This window comes from Garra rufa, chromosome 25 (assembly GCF_049309525.1).
Source record: "Garra rufa chromosome 25, GarRuf1.0, whole genome shotgun sequence".
NCBI classification, from domain to species: Eukaryota; Metazoa; Chordata; class Actinopteri; order Cypriniformes; family Cyprinidae; genus Garra; species Garra rufa.
Genome location: NC_133385.1, coordinates 7,482,172 through 7,494,592, shown reverse-complemented (window position 1 = coordinate 7,494,592; position 12,421 = coordinate 7,482,172). Strand labels below are relative to the sequence as shown.

The 12,421-nt window shown below is 33.5% G+C and overlaps 1 protein-coding gene across 2 annotated transcripts; it reads right to left on the bottom strand.

Moving 5' to 3' along the window:
- Window positions 1–1,091: 1,091 nt before the first annotated feature.
- Window positions 1,092–7,658, bottom strand: ccdc34 (coiled-coil domain containing 34). Of its 2 annotated transcripts, none has more exons than XM_073832278.1 (7): window positions 7,589–7,658; window positions 5,774–6,041; window positions 5,553–5,694; window positions 5,337–5,444; window positions 5,072–5,230; window positions 4,824–4,953; window positions 1,092–1,872 (listed from the first exon to the last, which is right to left on the bottom strand). In XM_073832278.1, exons 2-7 carry the CDS (start codon window positions 6,031–6,033, stop codon window positions 1,670–1,672), a joined length of 1,002 nt encoding a protein of 333 aa, XP_073688379.1. In that variant the 5' UTR covers window positions 6,034–6,041; window positions 7,589–7,658; the 3' UTR covers window positions 1,092–1,669. The 2 variants fall into 2 exon arrangements, with proteins under 2 accessions (XP_073688379.1, XP_073688380.1); XM_073832279.1 differs by having other exon boundaries at window positions 5,553–5,682.
- Window positions 7,659–12,421: the final 4,763 nt, after the last annotated feature.

The following is a 12,421-nucleotide window of genomic DNA, read 5'->3' as shown; positions in this document are numbered from 1 at the left end:
ATTCACAATACGAGATATAAACTCAGAATTGCAAGATCTGAACTTAGAATTTCGAGATATAACCCCAGAATTGCGAGATATAAACTCAAAATTGTGAAAAATAGAGATTTAAACTCAGAATCTTTCGATATAAACTCAATTACGAGATATAAACTCAGAATTACAAGATATTAACTCAGAAGTGCAAGATATAAACTCAGAATTGTGAAATATAAACTCAGAATTACAAAATATATATACACAATACGAGATATAAACTCAGAATTACAAAATATATATATATTCACAATACGAGATATAAACTCAGAATTGCAAGATCTGAACTTAGAATTGCGAGATATAACCCCAGAATTGCGAGATATAAACTCAAAATTGTGAAAAATAGAGATTTAAACTCAGAATCTTTCGATATAAACTCAATTACGAGATATAAACTCAGAATTGCGAGATATAACCTCAGAATTGTGAGATATAAACTCAATTACGAGATACAAACTATTTATAGGTGTTATTATGTGATATAAACAAAATTGTGAAAAAAAAACTCAGAATAGTGAGATATAAACTCAGAATTGTGAGAATTAAACTCAGAATTGAGATATAAACTCAATTACGAGAAACAAATTCCATTTATAGGTGTTATTATGAGATATAAACTCAGAATTGTGAAAAATAAACTCAGAATTGCAAGATATAAACTTAGAACTGTAGGATATAAACTCAGAATTGTGAGATATAAACTCAGAATTATGATATATAAACTCAGAATTGCAAGATATAAACTTAGAATTGCAGGATATAAACTCAGAATTATGAGATATAAACAGAATTGAGAGATTTAAACGGAATTGCAAAAAGTAAACTAAAAATTATGAGAAATAAACTCGATATAAACTCAAACATGTCAAAAGTGACAGTAGAGACATTTATATTGTTACATAGATTTTGACTTCAAATAAATTCTCATTTGAACTTTCTATTGATCAAACAATTCTGAAAAAAAGCATCATGGTAGCAAAACCTGTTTTCAACATTGATAATAATACCAAATGTTCTTTCAGCAGCAAATCGGCATATTAGAATGATTTCTGAAGGATCAGCTTTGCATCAAAGAAATATATTACAATTTAAATTATATTCAAATAAAAAACAGATATTTTAAACTGTAATAAAATTTCACAATATTACAGTTTTTACTGTATTTACGCTTAAATAAATGCAGCCTTGGTGAGCAGAAGAGACTTCTTTCAAAAATATTTAAAAACTCTTAATGACCCCAAACTTGAATGCAAACAAAAAGCACTTTAAACAAATGTTTAGATGGAACCATTTTACTCAAATAATACTTGGTAATTACCAATTTTCCAAAGATCTTTTATTTGGACCAAAAAAAAAACAAAAAAACATCTGCATTCCCTATTTAGCAAACATTCAGAGCAAAAAAATACAAGTCACATTCATAACTGACAGATTAAGAATCTGTCATCTACTGATGAATTCATTATCAGGCCTGCAGACACACAAATCAGCCTCCTGGTGGATCTTCACTCATGCCAAATGTCATCACATGAAAGCGCATGAGTCTTCTGAATGTGAAATACTTGCTTGACAAAACCGCTATAAGTCTTTAGAAGAGGTAATACTGGACTCAGACCAGCAGAGGTCAGTGTTACCGTCTTTTACAAGCAAAGCTGATCGTGTCTTTTGGCCTGTATGCAAGACAGGGGGTCGAATGGCTTTTTGGTGGTCCTGGTGTTCTCTTACGGGCTGAACTTTTCCTGGGTGTTTGCTCTTGCTGTGGGACGTGAATGGGTTTCCAGGGAATGGGGTTGACGAAACTCGGAGCTGGATAGTTGACATTGTTATAGTTGCCTGAAAGTGATCAATTAAGTTTGGCTTTGAATCTCAATGTTGCAAGATCGTCAGAATCTACAGTGTGGATATTTATGTGATATTATGGACGTTTATGTCTGTCATGGAATTTGAAAAAAGGGTAATTGCAAATTTCTATAGTACAATTCTGAATCGTTTTTCCTTGCAGTTCTGAGGAAAAAAAATTGTAAGATATAAACTAAGAATTGTGTCTACCACAAAAAATAGAAAGGTAATTTGCAACTTTTTATATCTCACAATTCTTAGTTTTTTTTATGCAGTTCTGAGAAAAAAGAAATCAAAACTGAGAGAGAAAAAAGTTAGAATTTCGATATAAAGTGACTTTTGTCTTACAACTCAGAAAAAAAAAGACAGAATGTCCGAACATAAGAATTGCGAGATATAAACTCCAAGTTGTGAGATATAAACTCAGAACTCCAAGAAATAAATAGAATTGTGGGAAATAAACATAGAATTATGAGACATAAACTCAAAATTGCAAGATATAAACTCAGAATTTCATGATATAAAGCCAGAATTGCAAGATTTAGACTCAGAATTACAAAATATAAACTCAGAATTTCACGATATAAACTCAGAATTGTGAGATATAAATAGAATTGCAAGATATACTCAGTTTCACAATATAAACTCAGAATCGTGAGATATAAATAGAATTGCTAGACATAAACTCAGAATTGCGAGATATAAATAGAATTGAAAGACAAACTCAGTATTGCGAGATATAAATAGAATTGAAAGACAAACTCAGAATTGCGAGATAAACTCAGAATTTCATGATATAAAGTCAGAATTGCAAGTTATTAACTCAGAATTACGAGAAATAAACTAAGAATTACAAGATACAAACTCAGAATTTCACGATATAAACTCAGAATCGTGAGATATAAATAGAATTGTGGGAAATAAACAGAATTATGAGACATAAACTCAAAATTCCAAGATATAAACTCAGAATTTCACGATATAAACTCAGAATTGCGAGATATAAATAGAATTTCATGATATAAAGTCAGAATTGCAAGATTTAAACTCAGAATTACAAAATATAAACTCAGAATTTCACGATATAAACTCAGAATTGCGAGATATAAATAGAATTGCAAGACAAACTCAGAATTGCGAGATATAAACTCAGAATTTCATGATATAAAGTCAGAATTGCAAGTTATTAACTGAGAATTACGAGAAATAAACTCAGAATTACAAGATATAAACTTAGAATTTCACGATATAAACTCAGAATTTCAAGATATAAACTCAGAATTTTATGATATAAACTCAGAATTTCAAGATATAAACTCAGAATTTCATGATATAAACTCAGAATTTCATGATATAAAGCCAGAATTGCAAGATTTAAACTCAGAATTACAAAATATAAACTCAGAATTTCACGATATAAACTCAGAATTGTGAGATATAAATAGAATTGCAAGACATAAACTCAGAATTGCGAGATATAAATAGAATTGCAAGACATAAACTCAGAATTGCGAGATATAAATAGAATTGCAAGACAAACTCAGAATTGCAAGATATACTCAGTTTCACAATATAAACTCAGAATTGCGAGATATAAATAGAATTGTGGGAAATAAACAGAATTATGAGACATAAACTCAAAATTCCAAGATATAAACTCAGAATTTCACGATATAAACTCAGAATTGCGAGATATAAATAGAATTTCATGATATAAAGTCAGAATTGCAAGATTTAAACTCAGAATTACAAAATATAAACTCAGAATTTCATGATATAAAGTCAGAATTGCAAGTTATTAACTGAGAATTACGAGAAATAAACTCAGAATTACAAGATATAAACTCAGAATTTCACGATATAAACTCAGAATTTCACGATATAAAGTCAGAATTGCGAGATGTAGATAGAATTGCAAGACATAAACTTAGAATTACGAGATATAAACTCAGAATTGCGAGAAATAAACGAAGAATTACAAGATATAAACTTAGAATTTCACAATATTAACTCAGAATTGAGAGATATAAACAGAATTGCGAGAAATAAATTCAGTTGCGAGATATAAACGTAAGAATTGTGGGATATAAACTCAGAATTGTGAGTTGTAAATTTAAGATTGTGAGAATTATGCTCAGAATTTTTTCGATATAAACTCAGAATTGCGAAAAAATCAACTCACAATTACGAGATGTAAACTCAGGATTGCGAGATATAAACTCAGCATTTTGCGATATAAACTCAGAATTGCGATATATAAATCAGGATTGTAAATTATAAGCTCAGAATTTATATAAACTCAGAATTTCACAATATAAACTCAGAATTATGATAAATAAACTCAGAATTGCGAGATATAAAATCAGAATTTCATTATATTAACTCAGAATTGAGAGATATAAACAGAATTGCGAGAAATAAATTCAGTTGCGAGATATAAACTTAAGAATTGTAAGATATAAACTCAGAATTGCGAGATATAAAGTCACAACAGCAAGAAAATTTAGCAATTCAGACCTTTTTCTTGCAATTTTTAAAATAAAAGTCAGAATGTCAGAACATGAGATATAAAATCAGAATTATGAGGAAAAAAAGAATGTGAGATAAAGTCGCAATAGCAAGAACAAAGTCAAGCTTATTTCTGTCACAGAATAAAAGAGTAATTGTGATGGAGTTTATATTTCACAATTAAGAACTTGCAAGGAAAAAAGTTTGAATTGTGAGATATAAGCTCGCAAATGTTGCAATAACCTTTTGAATTATTTATTCTGTGACAAATATAAGCTTTCAAACTTAGAAAGCTTTACACATTTTTCAGTGCGTGATGCACAAATATACTACTAACCAAAAGTCTGGATACACCAGCTCATTCATGACTATTTTGCACATTTTAGAATAAAAGTAAAGTTATTAAATGGAACTATGGGAATGTATTGCTCACTCACCTGCTGAGGATGCTGATGATTGTCGGCTCACTTTTCCTTTTGTTTTCACACCTTCAAGCCATTCTTTAAAGCTTTCCTCTGCCTTTTCTTTGCGCTCCCTCTCTTCTGCTTCTCTTCTAACTGCCTCTTCCTTTTAAAGAAATAGTTCGGCCAAAATACTAAATTCATTTACACACCCTTCAATGGGAATAATGTTTTGAAAAATTATCCAAGCTGCTCTTTTCTGTTTTCCCGTCAGACAGACAAACCTTCTCTTTTAGCTTTCTCTCCGTTTCTTCTTGCTTCTTCTTCCGCAGCCACGCCTTATATCTCTCCTGGGCTTTATTTTCGATCTCAGCACGTCTTTTCTCCTCTTGAAGCTGTTCTTTGCTTTTCTGAAACTCTTTGGACATTCTCTCTTTCTTTTCCTAAGCACAAAAACACAGTCAAATCACGAGATCAGACCCTATTTTCAAAACAGCCAGAGAATCTTAGCTTTAATGTTTGTTCTGTGACATTCACAGAAATTGTTACCTGTTCTTGTTTCACTTGCAGCCATTCTTGAATTTTGCAGTCACTGACAACTTTCTTCTTCTGCTGTTCTTTTTCCTTCTCCTTCTGTTTTTCCTTCAGAGTGAGCTCCTGAAATATAGACCTTAATTAATGCATATTTCAAGGTTCATAAGAGGGGTTTTATTATATACTTATATAAAACATCCCCATAAATAGTCATGCAGCAGTGCCATGTACCTCCATAGCTTTTTGTTGCTTTCTAATACGCTCCTCTTTGGCTTTATCCACAATCCACTGCTCCCAAGCACTTAGGTTGAACTGCACAGTAGACGATCTGCCTTCCAGGCCTGTTGTGTCCACCTGATCCCTGCAAACAAGTCTGATTTTATAACTACATATGACTGGGGTGCTGGTTTGTTATAGTGCAAGTCTATACTTCTTTTTCTCAAACCGCTCACCTTGAGGGAGAACCCGGTGCAATGTCTTCACTTAATATAACGGTGATGTTGTGAACGGGCTGAGGCTGATCTGACTCTGGTTCATCCTCTGAAAGCTCAAAGCTGTCATGATAAATGGGTGACAGCAGAGAGGATGTCGAGTCTCCAGTGGACTCCAGGCTCCTGCTGCGCTGCAGGACGCTGCCCAAGCCGCTGGGTCTGGACTTGAGCGGGGTGGAGGTTAGACTTTTGGAGGAAGAAGATGGAAAGGTCGACATCATCAGCAAACCTGAAGACACAGAGAAATATGCGTTGAACACAATGGTACATTAGCAGTCAAAAGACTTTTATTGTTTTTTTTTTTAAAAGAAGTCTCTTCTGTTCAGCAAACCTGCCTTAATTTTAATATAAAATACGGCAAAAACAGTAATATTGTAAAATATTTTTTACTGTTTAAAATAACGGCTTTTTATTTTAATCTATTTTAAAAAGTAATTTATTCCTGTGATCAAAACTACATTTTCAGCATCATAACTCCAGTCTTCATGTCGCATGATCCTTCAGAAATCATTCTATAATATGCTGATTTGCTGTTCAAGAAATATCTTCGGGTTTCAAGCGCGTAATCCTATTGTAATTGTTAAAATGGTCACAGATTAGCGATCCACATAAAACTGATCGTGCAGATCAAACCGTAAGTCACAGAGACTTGAAATAATAATTATCAAAAAAAAATTATCCCAAAAAAATTGGAATTCAATCTTAGGGAAGCTATAACGGAGTCGTTTAGAAAAGGGGCCTGTCTGAATTTACCCAAAATCCTATAAAGCCTAAAGGAAAACTCAAAACTTCACAAAACCTGGTGAACCAATGCGACGGGGTGATTCTAAACAAGCATGCAAAGTTTTAGGAAGATCGGACCATAGGTGGTTCTATAACGGTCATAAACATTACAAAACATAATATTTTATACTAAATTTCCTGTATTTTAACAAAAGAAGCTTGCTACATAAGGTCTTTTTTTCATATGTGTATATATATTTTTTTTTCTTTTGGAGGGGGGGGGGGGGTATAGAAATTAAAAAAATAATTTAGCAAGGATGCTTTAAATTGTTGAGAGGTGATGATAAAAACATTTATTTATTTTGTTACAAAAGATTTCTATTCCAGATAAATGCTGTTCATCTGAACCTGAAAAAAAATCTATTCCGCTGTTTTCAACAATCATAATAATACATGTTTTTAAAGCAGCAAATCAGAATATTAGAAAGATTTCTGAAGGACCATGTGACTGGAGTAATGAAGCTAAAAATTCTGCTTTAAAATCACAGGAATAAAGTACATTTTAAAATATAAGTAGTTATTTTAAATAGTAAACATATTTAAAAAATGTACCGTTTTTGCTGTATTTTAGATCAAATTAATTCAGGCTTGGTGAGCTGAAGATAATTCTATAAAAACATTTTAAAAATTGATATTGGTACTCATATGTACCATAGCATTTACATTGTATTCTGAGGTACTTTAACAACACAATATAAACAAGGTACCATGTCCAAAGACAAGGTAGCAGTGTCATTTGTTTTGGACTGCAGAGGTTTATGGTTCACTGTACACATTTCTATAAGGTTTTTTAATGCTATGGCATCTAAACATTATTTAAAACTGCGCCTGTGAACAAGTTTCAAGAAAACTGAACCGATGCATTAACTTTGTTTACTCGACTCCAGTCTGTATTTAAATCACAGCTGCACGTTTCGACTAGCTTTAAACAGACGAATACGTTTAAACTGCTAAATTAGACATATAAGCGTATAACCAATTTCCCTAACTCACCATTTAGGTAGTTTAATCGCACTATATTCCGTTGGATAGCTTTTGTTTTGCTTGATGTACTCGAGTCGCTTCCTCCGTCAAGCCCTGCCTTCTTTTCTTAAACCCGCCCACTCAACGCGTCAATCATGCCAACCGTGAAAAACGATTGGTTGCGCCGCTGTAACCAGGCACGCTGATAACGGAAGTCTGTTTCCTAGCTACGAGTTACGAGGCGTCAGCGTCATAAAACACTAATTTGCTTTATTTTTTTATTTTTTTTTAAACTATGTATTTAAAATAACAAGTTTAATATATGATAAAGAAATGAAAACCAATAAATAATACTAATAATTAAAGGAATTCAATAAGAATCATAAATGATATTGCTTCACTAGACAGGAATGAGAAAAAAATTGAGGCGTTTGCTAAATTTTCTCCTGAGAAAAAACTCCAGTAATCTCATGTTTGTCCTCTAAAGAAGATTAAATGATCTGAGCTGCTCTCCACATTCATTTTATAGCTCTGTAGTCTTACTGTATTTCAACTACCGACTCCCAAGACAGTTAGATGAAATTTGATAGTTAAATAAGACATAAATTAGATCTCTATTAAATCATCTGAGCTATAAAACATCGTCTCGGAAGGAAATATAAGACAGACACTTAGTGTTGTGCATCAGATGCAGTTACAATAGAGTCATGTTGTTTTCACTTCACTGAAAAAAAGAAAATGGTGTGGGACTTCGTTGGAAGCAATTTTCACTCAGAAATTGATAGTGAATTTCACAATTACAAAGAAAAGAACAAATTAAAATTTTGATGTAGAAAGACTGAATCCGTTTTTGCTTGTAAAATGTATTGCAATAATCTTCAAAAAGTTAGTACAGTATAAGCAGTACAGTTGAGTTGGGTTCAATAAGGTTTACCCTCTTTAATATGTTGGTATGTCGTTTTGTGTTTATTGCTTCTCCCATTTGCTCTTTGTACATATAGATTAAAACTTTAAATCAGATACATACAACAATAATTCCTCAAACATATATTACAATATATACTGATAAATTTAACATTCACTTCAATCATATGAGATGAACTGCATTCTAACTATTTAAAATACAGTGAATTAAGCTACAAACTCAATCATAATGCACAATGTTCCCATCTGGCATGTATTTTGAGGTGTTACTCGTCGTTTTAATGTGTTTCACCAGTTAGCAGTAAACAGTTATCTCACGTGAATATGTTTGTAGATTTGTGTTGGATATGTTCTGTAGAATGGAAATATGGACATTTTATTTGTAAAAAAATATATACTTTTTCGCTTACTTCAGTTAATGTTATAAAACCAGCGAGCTAAGCCAGTATAGTACTGAGAGTGTCGTGTAAACATGGCAGAATACCCGAAAAGCGAATTAATTGAGTGAGTCATTTACGCTGGAACTGCTCCTATTGATTCAAGTTAAAGCGATTCATTGGCAAAACCACGATCAAAACAGCCATTTATTTTCGAATTTCGACTTTAATAAAATAAAATGGATCGCCAATCATTTAATTTAGATTGGGACTTCGGAGCGGGTTCACAAATCATTTCGCGAATTGAATGATTTACGAACCACGCTTCAACATCCTGATCTTAAGTTATGGTTCGCAAATCATTATTCAGATCAGGACCTTGAAGCGCATATTGCGAATCATTTGATTTACATCGGAATTTCTTTGTGGGTTCCTAAATCTGTTTTAGATCAGAAATTCAACCCAGATTCACAAATCATTTCGCGAATTAAATGATTTACAAACCACGCTCTGAAGTTCGGATCTTAAGTTATGGTTTGCAAATCATTAATCAGGACTGCTGCATGCAGATTGCTAATCATTTGATTCAGATTGGAACTTCAAAGTGGTTCGCAAATCATTTTATTTAGATCTCAACTTCTTTGCAAGTTCATGGATTTGTTTTAGATTGGAAATTCAAGTGGGATTTACAAATCATTTTGCAAATTGAATGAGTTGCGAACCACGCTCTGAAGTCCCGAATCATAATTCATATCAGGATTACGGCACAGATCGCTAATCATTTGATTCAGATTGGGACAGGTTTGTGAATCATTTGATTTAGGTTTGGAACTTGGTTCTTAAATCTTTTGATTTAAATCGTTACTTTAGGGCGGGTTCATGAATCATTTGATTTAGGTCAGAACTTCAGAGCAGGTTCTTGAATCTTTTGATTCAAATCGTTACTTTAGGGTGGGTTCGCAAATCATTTCTTTTAGATCGGAACTCTGGAGCGGGTTCATGAATCATTTGATTCAGATCGGAACTTTGTGTATCGCAAATCATTTGTTTTAGATCAGAACTTTGGAGAGGGTTTGTGAATCATTTGATTCCGATAGGAACTTTTGCGTATCGCAAATCATTTGTTTTAGATAGGAACTTTGGAGAGGGTTTGTGAATCATTTGATTCAGATCGGAACTTTGTGTTTCGCAAATCATTTGTTTTAGATAGGAACTTTGGAGCGGGTTCGTGAATCATTTGATCAGATCGGAACTTTGAAGAGGGTTCGTGAATCATTTGATTCAGATAGGAACTTTAGAGAGGGTTCGTGAATCATTTGATTCAGATCGGAACTTTGAAGAGGGTTCGTGAATCATTTGATTCAGATCGGAACTTTGAAGAGGGTTCGTGAATCATTTGATTCAGATAGGAACTTTGCGTATGGCAAATCATTTGATTCAGATCGGAACTTTGGAGCGGGTTCGTGAATCATTTGATTCAGATCGGAACTTTGAAGAGGGTTCGTGAATCATTTGATTCAGAACGGAATTTTGGAGAGGGTTCGTGAATCATTTGATTCAGATAGGAACTTTGCGTATGGCAAATCATTTGATTCAGATCGGAACTTTGGAGCGGGTTCGTGAATCATTTGATTCAGACCGGAACTTTGGAGCGGGTTTGTGAATCATTTGATTCAGATAGGAACTTTGGAGAGGGTTCGTGAATCATTTGATTCAGATCGGAACTTTGAAGAGGGTTCGTGAATCATTTGATTCAGAACGGAATTTTGGAGAGGGTTCGTGAATCATTTGATTCAGATCGGAACTTTGAAGAGGGTTCGTGAATCATTTGATTCAGATCGGAACTTTGGAGCGGGTTCGTGAATCATTTGATTCAGATCGGAACTTTGAAGAGGGTTCGTGAATCATTTGATTCAGATCGGAACTTTGGAGCGGGTTCGTGAATCATTTGATTCAGACCGGAACTTTGGAGAGGGTTCGTGAATCATTTGATTCAGATCGGAACTTTGGAGCGGGTTCGTGAATCATTTGATTCAGATCGGAACTTTGAAGAGGGTTCGTGAATCATTTGATTCAGATCGGAACTTTGGAGCGGGTTCGTGAATCATTTGATTCAGACCGGAACTTTGGAGAGGGTTCGTGAATCATTTGATTCAGATCGGAACTTTGAAGAGGGTTCGTGAATCATTTGATTCAGAATGGAATTTTGGAGAGGGTTCGTGAATCATTTGATTCAGATAGGAACTTTACGTATGGCAAATCATTTGATTCAGATCGGAACTTTGGAGAGGGTTTGTGAATCATTTGAGTCAGATTGGAACTTTGTGTATCGCAAATCATTTGTTTTAGATCGGAACTTTGAAGCGGGTTCGTGAATCATTTGATTCTGATCGGAACTTTGCGTATCGCAAATCATTTGATTCAGATCGGAACTTTGCGTATCACAAATCATTTGTTTTAGATCGGAACTTTGGAGCGGGTTCGTGAATCATTTGATTCTGAACGAACCCGGGTTTGGTGCGCAAAACATTATTCAAATCAGGACTACGAAGTGTGGATCGCAAATTTAGAGCTTGTTTGTGAATCTTTTGATTCAGGTCAGGACTTCAGAGTGGGTTTGTGAATCATTTAGCGAATTAAATTTGCGTTCTGTGCTCTGAAGTCTCTGAAATGATGGAGCACGTAGTGTGAATCTTTTTATTTTGAACTGGACTTCAGAGTGCGTAAAAACCTAAATGGGAGGGAAAAATTGTGCATATTTAACTTTCACTTATGTGTATATTTGGTTAAACATAATAGTACAGCCTGAGGTATTTCACCCTTTAAGATCATATAGACAACATTTTTGTATCCAGGATGTAAATTTATCAGTGTCTTTCTTCTCTTTGTGGTACCTTGGCTCTGATCTGATACCCAGACATTTGTGTGTCCTTCCACCCAGTGACCAGCAGATGGCAGTCTAGCTGTTAACTGTACATTTGATATATATATATATATATATATATATATATATATAAAAGACTTACAGTACTGCAATATTTAAAAGATTGCCAGGATTTTTGTGCTCTGGCTACCATTAATATTAAAGTCTCCATGCATGTTTATCACATTCTTTTGTTATCCAAAAGTTATTTAAATATTTAATTCTGTTCTATTCTCTCTGGTAATTCTGGAGACATTATGGCAGATGTGGAACACAAAACAGATTTAGAGAGAGAGAGTGGGGGCAGGCCTCGCACCTTTATATAACAACAATCTAATTGTTCCCAGAAGGTCAAACTCTGATACTCTCCAATTTTAAAATGTATTCAAGCTTAATAATCTCAACATAATCAGATCATATGTGTCGTCAAAACGGGATTAACTAGCAACCCACTTAGTCTAATTTTGCCTGAGGTGTCTGTTTATCCATTAACTTAATTATTTTTGAAAGCGTCACTCTAAAGAGGTACAAATGAATATATAACATTTTACCTCATACCTTTTTTGCATTGTCTAGAATTTGTATGATACACTTTAATGGTAGGTACTTTGATACTGTATATAATAAAGGAGACCGGGC